This window comes from Nyctereutes procyonoides, unplaced genomic scaffold, assembly GCF_905146905.1.
Source record: "Nyctereutes procyonoides isolate TBG_1078 unplaced genomic scaffold, NYPRO_anot_genome, whole genome shotgun sequence".
NCBI classification, from domain to species: domain Eukaryota; kingdom Metazoa; phylum Chordata; class Mammalia; order Carnivora; family Canidae; genus Nyctereutes; species Nyctereutes procyonoides.
This window is the reverse complement of record NW_026575034.1, coordinates 23,468,348-23,488,940: the sequence shown is the minus strand read 5'-3', so window position 1 is coordinate 23,488,940 and position 20,593 is coordinate 23,468,348. Positions and strand designations below refer to the sequence as shown.

The window sequence follows — 20,593 nt, the reverse complement described above, 5'->3', positions numbered from 1 at the left end:
TCATGATAGTCCATCCAGGAAAATAAGGAGGGAAACATTTATCAATTGGATCTCATTTACCATTAGTCAATGTTTATCCTATGAGTTGTTAATTCCCCTATACTTCTTCACATGTATGAATACCAAGGAAATACCTGAGAAGCCATAATCCCATTATGATCCCAGATAGAAGCTGAATTAAGCACATCAAGGTTAAGAATTTGTATTACTTTATCTAATACTCTGACCGTAATATATGTATATTAGAATGTGGAAAATCATAATAAATACTTTATAAGGCTCTTTTCTCCAATTTTCTGCTTGGCCCATGCTGATGACTATAGCACTCACCTCTAGCAATCCACTTTTATATTAACCTGAAGACCAATTGATTATTATAGGTTTATGTAAATCAGTTCATTTACCTGTTGTTATGCTGTTTCAGGCTGAAGGTGTTTAACTAGATAATATTTTCTATTCTGTCTCCGAAAATAATATGCCCTCCTATATATGCCACCAGAATTATACTTTTTATTTATTTGAAATTTTCAAAGTTGAGAGCTGAATAAAAATTTATACTTCTGATAACGAGGGTCTAAGGTATTAGGACGCTTGTGATTCTGGGCTTTTATTTATTTTTTATGAGATTAAATGCCTTCAATGGCCAATAAATGTGAAGAGACTTGATATAAGAGAATACTGAAATTATGAGTCAGTGATAAATAGGGAAGCTTGTGACCTATCTAAATCCACTCACATTTACAGTAAAAGTAGGCATTGTGATGAACAAACAGAACATACCTGTGGGAAGAATTCCACATAAGGTCTGTAATAGTATCAGATTGAGTCTACTAAGGCATACACTTATTCTTGGAGCCATAGCTTGATATAGACCACCTTACCAATGTCTGAGACAGGCTCTCCTAAAAGCCTGCACCTGATGTAGGAACATTACCTCAAGAGTTAATTAAATCTATGACTGTGAGTCAGAGCCTGCTTTCTGCATTTCTTAGGGGAACCTGTTATTGACAAACCATGTTGAATCTAGAGAGTCATTGTTCTCAGGGGATTAGGTGCCTGTTAATTCTCAGGAGGATATGCGTATGGTAGGAAAGAGTATGAGGGTATATATAAGAATATGGATTCCCAACATGGTGCTGGGACAGAGAAGTTACAGAACCTGAAGAGTTTGAAACTTTTCACCCTTGCTCTGATATAAGGAACCCAGGGGCCTGGTAGGTGTCCTAGAGACTTAAGTTGAATTTCCCTAAGATTATTTTATGTTTCCCAGTGAAAACTCTGTAATTTATAGAGATCAACTTTATGCCTTTGAAAAGCCTGGATGTAAAAATTCTTCACAGGTTGTCAAGCCTGAAGGATCAAACTGCATTTGGAACAGCATTGAGAGCTGAAAAGGTTAGGGTACATATGTGGGATGGGGTCTATCTTTGCATGATGAACACAGTTGAAAAGAAAATGTTATCTTTTTAGTACCATTTCTTTAGTACCTAAATTAGATTGATAGCTTGTCAAGAAAGCCCTCAGATGTGGAATCTTAAAAATGACCATTTTGAGGAGACTTTTGAGCAAGAATGGATAAAAAATGTATATCACTTTTCTCCCTCTGAATCTCACTGCCCCGACAAGACAGTGTCAGCTGCACTATTGGAGTTTTTCTGGCTTAGAGCTGTTAAAAGGAGAGTCACCCAAAGTATGAATGATGCTGGTCCCAAGAACATGAGAAGAATCAAGCTCAAATACCAGAGATAAGAACCTGAATTGGTCACCAACCTAAAGGGTAGACATTAAACACCCAGGAGCAATAGCAAAGGAATCCAAGAACAGGAAAAGAAGGGCAAGAACTATGCCATTCTGAGCTGGGCCAGTAGCAATTGCATGGAAACAATGTGAGTATTTCAAGCACCTACAAAGGACAACTGTGGTGTGTGCTTCATGTCAAGGAAACACTCACCACATATCAAAGGCTGAGACAAAAATGGATGCTCAGTACTGAAATTATGTTCTCCTCATCTAGCCTTATCACTTCTCCATATGACACGTCCTACATACCACAAACTGTCAGAGACCCTATCTTGAGTCAAATGGAGGCAAAGGTCTTTCAAAATTTTGACAACAGAGAGAAGAGCTAATAACTGTTCTCCCCTTCTTCATTGCTTTATATCTCTACCCTTCACCCTGTAATTTCTTCCATCTGGATGCAACTTCCTCTTTCTCCACTCTTGCCAAGAAATATTCCTTAACTCCCCACAAAAGGACCCATGCTTAAGCCTGGCCATTCCCTTCTCACCACTTACTATGGTCTACTAGCTCACTACCTAGAGGATGATAACTGACATCAGAGTAGTCCTTCCTCTGCTCTCTGAGGTGATGTGCTCACTCAGACAGCCTCCGGCTACAGTAGTGCTGATGAATAATGCTTGGTCCTGGAGATCACTTGGAGGTTTATGGTTCTGGGAATGGTGTTGTATAAGACAATTTGGAGGGGGAAGAATTAAAAGAATATAGAAAAGTTCAGAGCATTGCCCTGTGTTTTGCAATTCTTTTGAGAAAATTTAAAACATTTGTGTATTTGCTTCATATGTTATTGACTTTTTTTAAGTGAAGAAATATTACTCTTAAATTTCAAGTTCCCTTTGACCCATACTCCATTCCCACCATACTCATTATACTGTGATTGTTAGTGTCTGTGTGCATGTGCTTGTATGCATAATTTTTTAGTACAGGGGTCAAGAAACTTTTTCTGTAAATGGCCAGAAAGTCAATATTATAGTCTTTTCAGGCCACATATTTGTCTGTCATATATACTTAGTCTTCTTTTTAAAAATACTCTTCAAGTATATTTTTTAAACTCTCACAGGTTAAACAAAGCATGTGTTGAATTTGGCTCTGCATATTTGTTTGCAAAACTCTGTGGTAGATCAATTTTATATTTTCACACACATGTACCATGAACAATAATATAAGAGGCTTCCTTTAATTCCTACTACTGCAGAATCTGTGATTTGTACAAGTATATGACCAATGACCACTTTCAGGATGTTATAGTTTTTCCAGGTTGCAATGTATTCCAACTTAGTTTACTTGATGCATAAATCTCAAGAAGTGTAGTCTTAATAAAAAAGCTTATTAAAATACCTTGTTGCTTCTAAGCTATTGCTTAAAAGTATATCATGGAATGAAGATAGACTTGAAGAGTATAAAGGTCTCAAATGAGTGTCATGAAGAACCTGTTTAAATCTACTCTGTATGTTTCTTTATATAGAAAAAGTTAGTTACATTATTGCTTGATACCTAAGGATGAGCAATATTTAATTTAACTGACAACTGAACTTAACTGTGTTCAGTAAATACAGCTAAAAGAATTTCTAATTATTATTGATGTTATTTATCTGCTAGGAGCATATAAATGAGAGACCTATTTGTGATGTTTGCTCTCAATACCTCAGAAGTTGAAATCTCCACCTTCCTGTTGATTGGAATCCCAGGGCTTGAGCATGTGCACATTTGGATCTCCATCCCCATCTGCTTCATGTACCTCCTGGCCATCCTGGGCAACTGCACTATCCTATTTGTCATCAGGACGGAGTCTTCTCTGCATGAGCCTATGTACTATTTCCTCTCTATGCTGGCCCTATCTGACCTGGGCTTGTCTTTCTCTTCTCTTCCCTCCATGATGAGGATCTTCTTGTTCAATGCCATGGAGATTTCTGTTGATGCATGTATTGCCCAGGAATTTTTCATCCATGGATTCACAGACATGGAATCCTCAGTGCTTCTAATCATGTCCTTTGATCGCTTTCTAGCCATTCGCAACCCCCTCAGGTATAGCTCTATTCTTACCAGTTCCAGAGTTTTGCATATTGGACTGACATTTGCTATTAAAAGCATTTTACTAGTTCTTCCTCTTCCTTTCACTTTAAAGAGACTCCAATACTGTAATAAACGCCTGCTTTCACACTCCTACTGCCTCCACCAGGATGTGATGAAACTGGCCTGCTCTGACAATCGGGTTAACTTTTACTATGGTCTGTTTGTTGCACTCTGCATGATGTCAGACAGTGTATTCATTGCAGTTTCCTATGTGTTCATCCTGAAGACTGTATTGGGTATTGCATCCCATGGGGAGCGACTGAAAGCCCTTAATACCTGTGTGTCCCACATCTGTGCTGTGCTCATCTTCTATGTGCCCATCATCACCTTGGCTACCATGCATCGCTTTGCCAAGCATAAATCCCCTCTGGCTATGATTCTGATAGCTGATGCATTCTTGTTGGTACCACCTTTGATGAACCCTATTGTGTATTGTGTAAAAACTCGGCAGATTAGAGTAAAAGTCCTGGAAAAACTGAGTCTAAAGTCTAAATGATGGGGAAGAGGTGGAAGTTCCATTTTTTTCTACAATAAAGTGTCTTAGGATCAGGACAATATTTCTTTCAAAGAGGAAATATTTTCTTTTACCTCATAGTCCTTAAGTTACACTAATTAGTCAATCAATAAATTAATCCCTAAAAGGTATCTAACATACCACAGCATATCTGCTTTTAAGGAAGAGGAAGCCTTCAGAGACTAGGTAGGAATCTTTTTGTTATTGTTGGGGAGGGATTTATGGCACCTATCTTTAGGTATGAATGAAAAGCAAGAATCCAGAGAAGCTTTTAAGGAAAAAAACTATGATGAATGGCCCTAAACTGTGACTGGTAGAGCTCTGCAAGTTTCTGGAGCCATTTAGAATCGTTATATTTGCTTGTCTAACTTGATTCTTATTTGTGATTTACATTAAGCCCTTAATAATATGTCTAAGTTGATTTATATATCTTATCCTCCTTGCTACTCAAAGAGTGGTACACTGCTCAGCAGCAGCAGCATCACCTGGAAAGTAACTAGAATTGCAGAATATCATGCCCTGATGCAGGCCTACTAAGTCAGAATCTGTATTTTACCAAGATCTTAGATGATTGGTATGTACACTAATGCTTGGGGGGAGAAAAAACTTGTGGGGGGTAATGTGAAAGGAGAACCTAGACAGTGTGTCTTCTGCTGAAGCCAAATGGAGGGAAAATTGTAGGAGGAAATTACAAGTGGGCATTGGCATTTGGCAGCATTTCTAGTAAAGGCAAGGGGCTGAGTCCTTGGGGTACAATGGATAGAGACTCAGAGGCATCTTTCATATCACACACATGTCTCTCTCACTGACTACATTATGAATTTCCACCAGGAAAGATTTGTGAGTTATTTGACTTTAAAAGTCTCTTCACAATAAAATACCTTGTTCAGAGTATGTGCTTAATAAATGCATATCAATTTGAAGTAAAAGGATAGTCCAAAGTTTTGCTGGGTGGTGATTCAGGGGTGAATCAGGGTGGTCATCATCTAGACTCAACTCACCTCTGCATTGTCTGCACCTATTACCAGGAAGCTAATTTAGACAGGGAATATAAGCACCCTTTGTAAGAGACAGAGAATTTAGGGCAGCCCATAATACCATTAAGTACCAGTAACTGTCAGGCCACAACACAGAATCTGCACCACTGTGGCCAAACAGACATCCAAATGACTTTCTTATCTGAGGCTCCTGGGACCCACCTATCACTTCCTGGTGTTGTAAATGGAGCCAGATTAGGGTGTTTCAATGATATCCTAATGCGAAAGTGTCAACAAAGAAGCTTTAGGAGCTATGAGGACTATGCCATCTTTATTTAGGGGATTAAGATCCAGGATTTCTGCTAATCAAGAAGATATAATGTAGCTCCACACTGGGGATTTAGAAGCCAACAAATAGAAGAAAGAGTTAAAAGGCCCTATCAGGGATGACATGTCCTCTTTCTATTGTGATAACTTACTCCTACCAGGGAGATGGTCAGAGGTTCAAGACTCAGCCAGGAAACGAGTCCTCTGGTTTCACCTCTGCCGTTTCCTGTCTATGTGGTCTTGAGAAAATTATTTTTTATGTGTTGTATATTATGATAGATTTCATAGGTACTTTGATATTAAAAATAATTCCAAAAAATAAAAAAAATATTCCTTCTTTCTGCATTGCATGGGCTAATATGTTAATCTTCTTCAAAGCCATAAAATCCAAATATGGTCTTCAGAAAATTTGTTTAGACAAGATAGCATTTAGTTGAATTCATATAAAAATAGATAGATATTTACAAGTTATCTTAAATGGAGGAAGATATGGTACATGAGGTCTACGTTCCCATGTGGAAACACCCATTAAGAACCCACTTAGATTTCCACATTATAACAGTTTGAGGATGGGCTTGCTCCACTTATTGCTATTATTACTTTGTTCTTCTACATATTTGAACTTATGATCCCTGTTATGAATTCTTTTTTTTTAATTTTTATTTATTTATGATAGTCACACAGAGAGAGAGAGAGAGGCAGAGACACAGGCAGAGGGAGAAGCAGGCTCCACGCACCGGGAGCCCGACGTGGGACTCGATCCCGGGTCTCCAGGATCGCGCCCTCGGCCAAAGGCAGGCGCCAAACCGCTGCGCCACCCAGGGATCCCATGAATTCTTTTTTTGTATATTTTTTATTGGGGTTTGATTTGCCAACATAAAGCATAACACCCAGTGATCCCTCTTATGAATTCTTAATTGCTTTCTCATTCTCTCTCTTTCACACACACACACACACACACACACACACACACACACACAGATTCTGGCTACAGGTCTGTTTAGTAGTAGGACCAATCCAGAGACCTGAATTTTGCGATGCTTTTACTGGTTTTTGGTTTCTGCCAATCCCATGTAGCACTGTTACATTTTGTTTACAATTATAAACATTCCTGCTAATCCCTCAGCCCCCTTGTGTGAATATTTTCCCTCAAATCTGTCTTGTGATTGCAGAGAGATCCATGTGCACTGATTGACCAAAAGTGATAATATCGACTATGGGACACTCGAAGACTGACATGATTGAGTGGATGTAACTATGGCCTGAGGAAGTGTGAAAGAGAGAGTTCCAAGTTGCCCTGTACTAGTAAACACATGAAGCCACAGATGGTTTTGGGTTTAATCTGTCTCCTGCTGATTTACAAAGGTCCATGCAAAAGTAATTTCAGTCAATCCCAAATTCGGCTGAACTTGGAATCAATAAATTGAGGTGGTATGAGCTGAAAGAATCTTCCAATTGTAAAGTTATTTTCATTGAATATGCATACAAGGTTTAAATATAGTGATTTTTAACTTCATTAATTCCAAAATAACTATCATTTATTGACTATCTCTTATGTTCAGACACCTTGATAAAGGGACTTAATTTCAGGGAGCCTTGGTGGCTCAGTCAGTTAAGTGTCTGCCTTCAGCTAAGGTCATAATCTTGGAGTCCTGGGATCAGCCCCATGTGGAGCTCCCTGCTCAGTGTGGAGTATTCTTCTCCCCCTACTACTTCCCCCTTCCCCTACTTGTGCTCTCTATCTCTCAAATAAATAAAATCTTTTCTTTAGAAGGGCCTTGATTTTCATGCAAACTTTATTATACCTTTTTTGTAAACATAAGAACAACTGTTGACAAATTTCTCAGGAAGTAGTACAGCAAGAATTCAAAACTAGGCTTATGTGACTTCCAACTTTTTTTTAATAATAAATTTATTTTTTATTGGTGTTCAATTTGCCATCATACAGAATAACACCCAGTGCTCATCCCATCAAGTGCCCCCCCTCAGTGCCCATCACACATTCACTCCCACCCCCTGCCCTCCTCCCCTTCCACCACCCCTAGTTCGTTTCCCAAAGTTAGGAGTCTTCATGTTCTGTCTCCCTTTCTGATATTTCCTACCCCTTTCTTCTCCCTTCCCTTCTATTCGCTTTCACTATTATTTATATTCCCCAAATGAATGAGACCATATAATGTTTGTCCTTCTTTGTTTACATCACTCCACTCTCAGTAAATAAAAGAGAAGCTGGAGGTGGGTATACTAGGGAGAAAGAAAGGGTAAACTTTGGGAGAAGCAGGGTTTCTCAGAAACTCATTCCTGGTGCCTCAAGACTAGGATGTCTCTCCATTCAATATTTTTAAGGAAGTATTTTGTAGCAGGGGCTTTGGATTAAGCAAATTTGAATTAAATGCTGCCTTTGCAACTAATTTTATATATTTTAGGAATTCTTAAATTCTCTATTTCAGTACTCTGATTTGTGAAATGGAGAGACTAAGTATCTAATTTAATAAGAGAATGTATAATATGCCTTACAGAGAAGCTTGGTATGAGATGAGAATATAGCTAACTGTTCCTGCCTTCCTAGAGTATATCGTGACATATTGTATGCTCTTGCTTTGGAACTAGGTGGATTCAATTTGCTACTTTTCACTTAAAATGTCTTCTTCTATAATCACAAGAGAATAAAGATGTTTCAAAATCAGAAATTGAATAACACATTAAAGCAGACAATTATAGGGGTGCCTGGGTCGCTTAATCTTTTAAGCTGCTAGCTCTTGGTTTTTGCTCAAGTCTTGATCTCAGGATCCTGGAATCAAGCTCTGGGTTGGCTTCCATGCTCAGTGGTGTGTGTGTGTGGGGTGGTCTCTCTGCCTCTCCCTCTGCCTCTCTCCCCACTCGTGTGTGTGCTCTCTTTCTCCCAAATAAATAAATAAATACTTTTTTGTAAAGCAGACAATTATATTAATGGGTGCTGAAAAAGCACTTAATAGGATTCATTGAATAAGCTTATTAAAATCAATAAAATTGGAATACATATATATTATTTAAATATTGAAAGTTTACCCAAAGATCTAACAGCCAATCATTGTTCTAATAGGTGAAACATTAATGCCACTTCTGTTAAAATAAAACATAAGATTTGAATGTTCACTTTAATTCTTAATATTTCATAGTCCAATAAATTACATAAGTAAAATGAAATAAATTGTATGAATAGTAGGGAAAAATTACCAATCACCTATTTTTACTTACATATGCTAAATACAAATAAAATCCAAAAATAAAAATCTACTGTAATTCATATAACTTGGTAAAATATATATTAATGCAAGATAAAGATTTTTTTCTCAGTATAGCATTATGTACATGGAAATAGAAATAGGGAAATATTTTATTTATAAGAGCAACAAAATCATACATTTTAAAACTATAAAAATATTTAATGCAAATAATTTTATTGAAAAAAATTTAAAAGGTGTTAATAAGTGAAAAATCTATCATATAACCTTGGATGTGAAGCTTATCATCATAAACATTGATTCTCTCACATTTGATCTACAAAAATAATATTTCTTATGATTCCAAAGCTTTTGTTTGTTTTATGAGAGGAGGATCACCTTATACAACTTTAAGTCAAAGTATGAGGCTATACTAATAGATCAATGATATCTGATTATATATATGACAAATATATATCAAAATCCATGAAAAGATCTGTAAAGCAATGTACACACACATACACATAGAGTGTCATCATTCGTTTCTGTCGTTTCATTTCTCTGCTGCGTAGCTGTTTAACTCTTCCAGTTTCCTCAATTATTGGGGTATAGATGCGGTGGGGAGACTAATAAAAACAAAACAACAACAGACACACATTTGGTGATTGTGACAAGACCTAGATCCTGGCCTCTCTATGCCATGGATCTGTAGTATAACAATGGGTAGACCACTGCCATTCTCTGGAGCTTGTCAGCTTTCCTTAATATACACATGCACACTTGTAAGGACAGGCAGATGTCATCCATGTATATGTGTTTATGTGTCCCTGAGTGACCATTTCATGCATGATTAACTTGGCAAACTGAGTTCTTATCATGGAAACCTGTGTATCATGTAGCCTTGAGCCACCAAATGTGGAGGGGCATCCTTTTCATTGAACACAACCCACCTTCCTGGGCTGTAACCTCTTGAGTATTCTCTCTCTAATCTCCTTCATCTTGACACTATAGAGAATAGGGTTTATCAATGGAGGAAGCAGGAAGTGGATATAGGAGAGAAGAGTATGGGCAGGCTGAGGTATTGGCACCCTGAGACGGTCAATGAGAGCCAGAAAGATCATGGGCATGTAAAAGAGGAGCACAGCAGAGAGATGGGCAGCACAGGTTTGACCAGCCTTCCAGCGATCCTCACTGGATCCCAAACCTTGCAACACCCTGCCAATTAGGCCGTAGGAGAAGAAAATAAGCAGGGGGTCTAATCCCATGGCTGTCAGAACCACAAAGAGGCTATAGAATGCACCCCAAGCTCCCGGACAGGCCAAATGGGCTATATCGGGGTGCAAGCAGTAAGAATGGGTCAGAACCTGTGGGTGGCAGTAGGGCATGTGAGCCAGGAGGAATGGCAGGGGCAAGTGGAGACCCAAGCATCGGAAGGCTATAGCCAGGCCAATCTTGCTAACGACATCATTGGTGAGAAGTGTTGGGTAGTGGAGAGGGCGGCAGATGGCTAGTGCTCGATCTAAGGCCATAGCAAGCAAAACAGAGGACTCCATGACAGAAAAGACATGGACAAAGAACATCTGTAGGAGGCAAGCTGAGGCAGGGACAGCATGGACGCCAGCAAGGGCAAGACCCATCAGGGTGGGCATCAAGGCTGTGGCCAAGCCAACATCAGACACACTCAGCAGGAAGAGGAAGAAGTACATTGGGCGGTGCAGGGTGGGATCCAGGGCAATGATCCAGAGGATAGTACCATTGCCCAGGGCAGAGAGAAGGTAGATGGTGATGAGTGGTATTGTCCACCAGGAGGGTACAGCTGACAGACCTGGCATGCCCACCAACAGGAAGGTGGGGGCCATTGAAGTGTTATTGTGGGCTGCCTGGTTGAATGTTGACATAGTTCAGGATCCCACTTTGAACTCTGGAACCTGAAAACAGATGGGAAAGATAATTTGGTATTCTGACACATTTGCATGATGCCATCTAAAACAGCCTACCTCCTCCTTCCCCAGCCCCCAGCACACACATTCTCTCCCTGCATGCACATATGTTCTAGTAGCTATGCCATAGTCATCTCTTGTCTTGACAATTTTTCTAAAGCTGTCCTTAAATCTGTTTCTCTCCCTTGTTTCCCCACTTTCCTTTAACCCTGCCTTTTCTTGTAACTTTATCCTAACTCATGTCCTGACATCAATGGCAAACACATGTGAGAGGCTCTATACTCCTATAAACACCTTTTCTCCACTCCCCTTCCCCAACCCCAGACATTCTGATTTCTGTGCTGCTTTAACACACTCACATTTCAGTGTACTTTAAGTGCTCTCTTTAAAGATAACATCAATTACCCTGTAGTACTAAATCAAAGAGCCCTCATTTTCCCATACTGACATATTTCTCAATGAGCTTTGGCTGTTTATAAATCCAATCCATTCTCCTTTTCTAATTCTACCTTTCAGAAGTTAAATGCTCAATTCACCTTGCTATGTCCCATCAAAAGTATATCTTGGCAATTTTGAGGGATCTTTATTTGGGTATCTTCTTTTGCTTTAGTGGTCTTACCTATTCTCATGACTTAAACTTTGTAAATTGATGAATCACAAACATATCCCCTAGATCATTCTATATTCATCTCACCCTTGCAGTCTCTACTCTTCTCTTATGTCCCATTTATTTTATTTCTTATTTTTTTAAAGATTTTATTTACTTATTTGAGAGAGAGTGCAAGAGCAAGAGCGAGAGTGAGAGTGAGAGAGAGAGAATGAGCAAGGGAAAGGAAACAGGGAGAGGGAGAAGTAGACTCCCTGCTGAGCAGGGATCCCAATGCAGGGCTCCATCCCAAGACCCTAGGATCATGACCTGAGCCTAAGGCAGACGCTTAACCAACTGGCCATGCAGGGAGCCCTGCCCCATTTATTTAAAATTCAAATAATCCAGAACAGATCTTCACAAATGCATCTTAAAACCTCTTCCAGTTTCCTTAGTTAAGAGACAGTGGTAGGGAAATTATATATATATATATATATATATATATATATATATATATATATCACACACATATAAATGTAAACACATTTATATAAATGTATATATATGTGTGTATATATCCATATACATATATATATATACACACACATATATATATATATATATATCCAACTCATGCTAGGAGTACAGTGTGACCTTGAGTCTAAAGTTAGACAAAGATATCATGGAGAACTATAAACATACCTCTAAGTAAATAGATATAAAAATATTAACATAATAGCAAATAAAATTTAGCAACATGTAAAAAGAATTATATAAGTGCAGCTTATCCCATAAGGGCAAGGTTGGTTTTACATTTTAAAATCAGTTACAGGGGCAGCCCGGGTGGCTCAGCGGTTTAGCACTGCCCTCAGCCCAGGGCCTGATTCTGGGGATCCGGGATTGAGTCCCATGTCAGGCTCCCTGCATGGAGCCTGCTTCTCCCTCTGCCTGTGTCTCTGCCTCTCTCTCTGTGTCTCTCATGAATAAATAGATAAAATCTTTAAAAAAATAAAAATAAAAAATCAGTTGCAATAATATGTCATATTAATAGAATAAAGACCAAAAACATCACAGTCATCTCAATAGACACAGAAAAGGAATTCATCAAAATCCTATAGTCATTCATGATAAAAATTCTTCACAAAATAGAAATCAAAAGGAATTCCTCAATCTGGTAAAGGGCATCCGTGAATAAACCTACAGCTAACATCATACTTGACTGTAAGATTTACAATGAGGAAGTTATTTGCTTTTACCACTTCTATTTTGTACTGAAGATTCTAGGTAATGCATGAAAGAAAACAAATTAAAATATCTACTTTAGTAAGAAAGTTATAAAATGATCTGTACTCACAGATGGCATGAACCTATGTAAAAATTCTACTAAGTAGTAGAAAATTTAGTAGTAGAAAAACTACAAAAACTAATCAATGAGTTTAACAAGGGCACTGGATACAAAGTCAAGATACAAATATCAATTGTATGTTTATAAATAGCAATGAGCAATCTGAGAATAAAATTAAGAAACTAATTTTAGGATCCCTGGGTGAGTCAGCGGTTTGGTGCCTGCCTTCGGTCCAGGGTGTGGTCCTGGAGTCCCGGATCGAGTCCCACATCACGCTCCCTGCATGGAGCCTGCTTCTCCCTCTGTCTGTGTGTCTGCCCCTCTCTCTCACTGTGTCTCTCATGAATAGATAAATAAAATCTTTTAAAAAAGAAACTAATTTTATTCACAATACCATCAAAAATTTTTAAATAGGAATAAATTTAACCAAAAAATATATTATTATATACTAGAAAATATGAAATAATGCTGAGACAAATTAAAGAAGCTCAAAATAAATGGAAATATATTCCATACTTATAGACTGGAAGACTTAACACAGTTAAAATATTTATAAATAAGGAATATTTATGTGGAATATTTATAAATATTCCTCCAAATTACTTGTAGTTTCAATAATATCCCTAATGAAGGGCCAGCAGCCTCTTCTGTGGAAACTGATAAGCTTATCCTAAAGCTTATATGGAAATTTTTTGGAACTAGAAGAGCCAAAATGATTTAGAAAGAGAAAAAACAAAGTTGGGAAAGTTACACTACCCAACTGCCAAACTTACTAAGTAAGACAGGGCGTAAAGACAAACACACAGACCTATGGCATAGAATAGAGAGCCTGGAAATGAACTTATGCATATAATCTACTGATTTTCAACAAGGATGTGAAGAATATGCAATGAAGAAAGGAAAATTTCCTTAAAAATTGGTGTTGGGAAAACTGATATCCATATGCAAAATAATTAAATTATACTAGTATCTTATACCACACATAAAAATAAATTAAAAATGGGTTAAAGATATACACATAAGACCCGGAACTGTAGGAAAAAAATATAAGAGAAAAGTTTTGTGACATTGGAATTAGCAGTAATTTCTTATACATGACATCAAAAACATAGATAATAGAAGCAAAATTAGAGAAATTAGACTACATTAAACTTAAAAACTTCTGCACAGTAGAGGAGATAGTCAACAGAGTGAGAAGCCAACCTACAGAATAGGAAAAAATATTTGCACATTATATCTGATAAGGGTTTTTTTTTAAGATTTTATTTATTTATTCATGAGAGACACAGAGATGTAGAGACATAGGCAGAAGGAGAAGCAGGTTCCCTACAGGGAGCCCGATGCAGGACTTGATCCCAGGACCCTGAGACCACTACCTGAGCCAAAGGCTGATGCTCAACCACTGAGCCACCCAGGGGCCCCCTGATAAGGGTTTAACATCTAAAATATATAAGACACTCCTACAACTCAATAACAAAAAACAACTCAGTTTTAAAAAGGCAAAGGAACTAAATAGACATTTTTCTAAAGAATACATACAAGTATATGGAAAGATGCCCAACATCATTAACCATCAGGGAAATGCAAATCAAAACCATAATTAGGTAACACCTCACACCTGTTAGTTAAAATGGCTATTAGAAAAACAAATAATAAGAGTTGGCAATGATGGAATAATTGGAACCCTTATAACTTGGTATGCCTAGTTATGTAAAATGATGCAGCCACCATGGAAAACAGTATGGTGCTTCCTCAAAAAATAAAAATAAAAATAGCATTATCATATGATCTAGCCATCCTGCTTCTGGGTGTATATTCAAAAGAATTGAAATCAGGATCTTGAAGGATATCTGCACTCCTATATTTACTGTAGCATTCTTCACAATAGCTAAGATATGGAAATAATCTAAATGTCCATGAGCAGATGAATAGATAAAGAAAATAGGGTGTATACATACAATAGATTGTTATTCAGCTATAAAAATGCAGGAAATCCTGCCATATGCTGCAATGTGGATGGATCTAGAGGACATTATGCTAAGTGAAATAAACTTTGTTGTTACAGAAGGACAAATACTGCTTGATTTCCACTTGTATGAGATATATAAATAGTCAAACTTAAAGAAACAGAGAAGAGAATGGTGGCTTCCAGGATCTGAGGTGGGTGGAGACAAGGAATTACTGTTCAATGAGTATAAAGTTTCAGTTATATAAAATGAATAAATTCTAGAGCTCTTCTGTACCACATTGTGTCTATAGTTAACAACTTAAAATTTTGTTCAGAGGTTAGAGCTCATGTTAAGTGTTCTTACAACAATAAAAAAATCACAACAACAACAACAAAATCTTATAACAATAGTACTATATAGGGTTTGAAAGATAAGGGAAAGAATTGGACAGAGTGACCCAGAATGGAACATTTGCAACTTACATTCCTGAGAAAGGTTTAAATTTGAAATATTTAAGAAACTACAAATAAATAAGACAGAGTTGGGCAATCTAATGCAAAATCTAGCAAAATATGAGATGTGATTTTATATAAGGGTATATATAAATGCTAAACAAATGTATAATAAAAGCAATCTCAGTGGTTACTAAGAGAACATATTTTAAAATTTAAAATATGTCCATATTTAAAATTTACATATTTTAAAAATTATAAAACATTTTTTTACCTGTCATGTGAGATCAATGATAAAATTTGATAAAATTATAGGCTGGAAAAGATATTAAAAGACTGCCCTAAATCAAGTCTATTGACATTATAAAATTTTGTAGGTCTTTTGGGACCATTTTTTGTACATTTCATTAAAATAAGAAATTTACTTAATTTGGCAATTCTAGCTCTTGATCTATCTATCAAAGAGAAAGACCCATATGCATGAAGTGACAAAATATTTTTGTTTTTAAGAGGAAAAAGTAGAGTTCTTCATAATTCTTATACTAATTCTGATAACTAATCAGAGAAATGGTCATGGTGCATAGTAGTCTCAATAGTTAAGAATGAAAATATATTGTTGAGTTTAAAAATATGCATAATATCCATTATGGTATCATATATGTTTTAAAAGCCTCCTAATCTATCCCCAGATAGCTACATTTGTGCATAAGTGCCTAGAAGTCCTAGATAGCTATGCATTACTTGATTTGATTAAAGTAATAATGTCTGGGGAAAAGGGACTACTACTGAATTGAGTTTAGAATTCAAAGATGACTGGCCTTAACCTCAACACTTTATTTTTCTTGGAAAGATATATTCTTATATCAAATGAGTAACTATAAATAACTTGGTAAACTCCATCGTCTCATCTCAAACTTTACTTCTCTATCCACTTCCACTCATCAACAGTGTTTTGGGTTTTGCAAAGGCTTTTGTTTGTATTATCCCAATTGTTTTCCTTGTTGCCAGTTTTTCAGCCTTCCAGACTTTCCTCCAATATAGATGTCACAGAGTCATTTCTAAAATGCAATCTGATAATAAAGCTGTGGCATCTTTCCTTACTATCTGATATTACACTGCTTTAAAATAAAGGCCATAGGGGATCCCTGGGTGGCGCAGCGGTTTGGCGCCTGCCTTTGGCCCAGGGCGCGATCCTGGAGACCCTGGATCGAATCCCATGTCGGGCTCCCGGTGCATGGAGCCTGCTTCTCCCTCTGCCTGTGTCTCTGCCTCTCTCTCTCTCTGTGTGTGTGTGACTATCATAAAATAAAAAAAAAATAAAAAAAAATTTAAAATAAAGGCCATACCTTTATTTGTCATAGGAACCTCTTTGCCATCTTGCCCCAAACAACCTTTTTTACTGCTTAACTCATTTTTATTCTATGTCTACACATGCATTTTTAGCCTTCTAGACCTACTGTGATTCTTCAGATATGTCATTAATTTTCACACATTAAAAAATACATTTTATAAGTAGAATGTCCTCCTCTCTCATATATATCATGAAATTCCAACTCAGATATTGTTCCTCTCTTCCTGGAACACTGCTGACCACCTTTTCTCAAACAGGCTCTGGGACAGATTATTTACCCTCTCCTATCACACAGTATTGCACTCTCTGATATGGCTCTTGTCATTCTCAATTGTTACTATTTCTTTCTGTGCCTTCCTCAATGGACTGTTAACTTCCTCAAGAGATAGTTCTTCATTTTATTCATTGCTGTAATCTAGTTCTTGGTTTATATTAAGGTTCACATAAATGTGCTTCGTAAACCTCTTATACTACTATTTTACACATTTGCAATTATTTTTTCCTCTAAATTTTCTCCTGGATTTGATCCCTCTTTCTGAAATGCTTGCCTAGTTTTATTTTACCATTAACTGTCACTTTTCTCAAAATCTTCTCATCCATCTGTCATGTACACCTCATTAATTTTCTCTAAAATGTTATTCCTTTCTTCAGTGGAGTCCTTACTTTTCAACATATTTCTACTCCCCACTGTCTTAGAGTCTGCGTCTGCCAGAGGTGTTTCACAGATGGATATTCTTTTGAATGGCTGGGCTTGCAATCCCAAAAACAGAGGCTTCTGCTGTATCTCACACATTCCACAGAATGTCCCTGCTCATTAAAAACAGGTCAGGTAGGTGGGTAGACTTGACAGAAGGCAAAGCAGAAAGAGGTTTAGGATAGACGCCTGGTGAAAAAAGCCTGTAAGGCTTTTGTGGGGGTATTTAAAGCTTCACAAGGGACCTTCATATTTCACTGGCCCACACATTCCCAGAATTTTGAAAGCATTCTCATATGTACCTAACTAGCATACAAGAAGCACATGAACTTTCTACCATTTACACTATTCCAACACAAAAAGATATTCACATTTTGTTGTTGAATACATTCCCACATATAACACAGACATATTTGCATGCACTCACACACATGCACACACACAAACACACCCTTACCCAACTTGATATGCAGAAACACTTATGTAAAGAAGATTTATATTCATGAACAGAAATATGTTTGAGGCAGATGCATATTAAATTAACAGATATTCAAACAAAAAGTAACTTATAAACACATTCAGAGGTGCAGAAATATGCAAATACTTATTCCCTTAGAAGCAGTCCTGAATACCTTCTGATACAAATGCATGTATAAATGAAAAGGCTTATGGAAACAAAAGTGCCTGTAGGTGCACATATGTTATCATATACGCACTCATTTCCACAAATTGTGAATGGCAAATGTTCTCTTTTTTAAAGGATTTTTTTTATTTATTTGACAGAGAGAGAGAGTGAGCCTAGCAGGCAGAACAGCAGGCAGAGGGAGAGAGAGAAGTAGCTCCCCCAATTTCCAGGGAGCAGAGAGCCCGGTGCAGGGCTTGATCCAGGACCCTGGGATCATGATTGAGCAGAAAGCAGACGCTCAACTGACTGTGCCACCCAGGTGCCCCAGCAAATGCTCTTAATTAATATTTTGCCTCCTCCCACAATCACAGCTAGGTAAATTTAAAGATTCATTCTCCAGAATGTACATATGCAGCTAATGTGTAGCTCTTACCTCCTCACATACACAAATATTCATCAGATGTTTACAAACATCTTTTCAATATGCAGCCACATACATATATCTATATACATCAGAAATGCAGGGGATTATAAACATACATCTTGAGTCATATTTTACATCACTCAATTAGGCATTGTTATTTTACTTCAAATATCTGATATGTTGCTATAAAGATAAGTAAGCTCCCTTTTTCTCAAACTGAAATCTTGCTCTCTACAGATTTACTTGGGGTCATTATCACCAAAACATGTGTATAAATACTGAATGATGTTGTTGGGGATAAAACAAAAGTTTCATTCATTACCAGATTAGTTCCCTTCCATCTGAAAGACAAATCAAACAAGGATATTTGGTTATGGGGCAGATTTGATGCTGGTGCCATGGAGAGCTCTGAGCAGCCATGTAGAGATAGCAGAGTATTAATGAACGCATTTGCTCACTTTACGTTTGTGTCCTACACCTAGTCCTGGGAATTAGGGCCCTCACCATAATTCTCCCCACTATTTACAAGACCAGCATTGAAGACTATATGTCAGACAGGTCTTTGGTTGCAAATGAATGCTGCAGTATTAGGATGGCCAATGTGTGAGTATTTATATCATCAGTTCCCTCAGAGGTGGCCCATCAGGGATAAAATGGAATAGAAGGAAATGGCTAAGAGAGTGGATTTGTCTCCAAAGACAATGATTGCCTCTCCTTATCCTGAGAGGCCCCTTTTGTCTACACATTACCCTGGACTTTACTGAAAGAGATATCTTCATTGCTGAGCACCAAGCAATCCCCTGAAAACAGGTGGTATATCCCATGGATAACCACTTAACAAAGTAGGAGATCAAATCAGGTACATTATGAGATATTGACATGGTAAGAGACCTACGCACATTGGGAACATAATGAAAACAAGCATAGCATGTGTGTGTGTGTGGGGGGGGGGTGACAAAACAATCTAGGGAAGAAGAATGGTTAGGTAAGCTATAGGGCCCAAATTTAGAAAATAACCTCCCATGTTCTTAGTCTCAAACCTTAGTGGATAGTTGGAATATAAGACAACGATCAGTTCTGCTGCTCCCTATATTCAGATTACTTCTCATGCTAAGTCTTTACTGGGGAGATAGAGCTTTGCCCTGAAGATGTGGGACAAAGGATCCTGACAGGTTATAATTGGGCAAGATAAGTGGAAAATAGAAGATACCACAACTAAATTTTCAAGGTTCCTCCAAATTCCATCATTCAGAGGTTTTGGCCACCAGTAAACTTAAAACTGCACTATGCAATTTGAAGACATCCCTTCATGATCTATTTGGTCAGCAAAGTCTGCTCCACATGACTTCCTAGTTCTAAAGTATGATTTGAAATATTCAGTCCCAATTCCAAATACTGCATGCCTGGTCATAATCCTTGGCTTTGCACCTACAGTTACCTCTCCCTTCTCTCTAGTTTTATATCTCAGGAAATGCCTTTCCTTACTAGAACGCAAATGCTCCCAGCTCCCACGGGCCTTCTATCGTATTGCTCCCTCCCAATGAATCACTCCCTCCTCTACTACTCTGTGCACATCTCTCGCATAAGCAAGTACGCTACTGGAACTCTTCCCATGCCTTCCTACTGCTCTGTGAGCTATTTTAAGACAAGAACTATCTTTTGCATTTTTCATCCCTATAATAACATCCTTCCATCACACATGAAATAAGTTTGTTGAATTGCATGAGCTGTGTTAAACAGCTGGCTTAGACAAAAATTAGTCTCACCACCCAGATTCTGAGCCCCATAGCTCCCTGCCTTCTGCAAAGGGCACCATGCTTTTCTGATCTCTCCATCTGCTCTGTCCCAATACTCCAGCCCCAATCTACCTTCCAACTCTCCAATAATTGAAGTAACTTTCTGATTATATTCAAATACTTTGCTCTATCTCCTTTCTGTCCTTCCAGGCAGAGAAACAGAAACTTCCACACCTATTTCTCTCTCCCCTCTCTTTCTTGTTTCATTTCTCCACTTCCTTCCCCTCCACATTTATTTTATCACTCTCACCCTGAGTCTTATTGTCCTCCCCTCACCTGCTTCTCCGTTTTGCAGTTCACTCACCACACTTGGTTCTCACAGCGACCCTTACACATTTTGGTGTTCTAGTGGACTGACTCAGATGTATTCTTTATGCAACCCTTATTGTGCCCCATCTGGGGGAGTGGGTGGGGTATGGGATACAAGAAAGGTGAGCACAGGTGTCCAGCCTCTTGTTGCTGAACCCCATGGGGAACCTCAATGAGAATGCTGTGGTTAGTTAAGGGTCGATTGCTTTGCCCAGAGGAAGCACCATGATAACC

The 20,593-nt window shown here is 37.9% G+C and overlaps 2 protein-coding genes across 2 annotated transcripts; one reads left to right on the top strand and one right to left on the bottom strand.

Annotated features, from left to right (window-relative positions):
• The first annotated feature begins 3,424 nt into the window (after window positions 1–3,424).
• LOC129504723 (olfactory receptor 51A7-like) lies at window positions 3,425–4,366 on the top strand. The gene has a single exon (XM_055317560.1). It carries the CDS (start codon window positions 3,425–3,427, stop codon window positions 4,364–4,366), a length of 942 nt encoding a protein of 313 aa, XP_055173535.1.
• A 5,454-nt stretch (window positions 4,367–9,820) lies between these two features.
• On the bottom strand, window positions 9,821–10,765 carry LOC129504722 (olfactory receptor 51S1). The gene has a single exon (XM_055317559.1). It carries the CDS (start codon window positions 10,745–10,747, stop codon window positions 9,821–9,823), a length of 927 nt encoding a protein of 308 aa, XP_055173534.1. The 5' UTR covers window positions 10,748–10,765.
• Window positions 10,766–20,593: the final 9,828 nt, after the last annotated feature.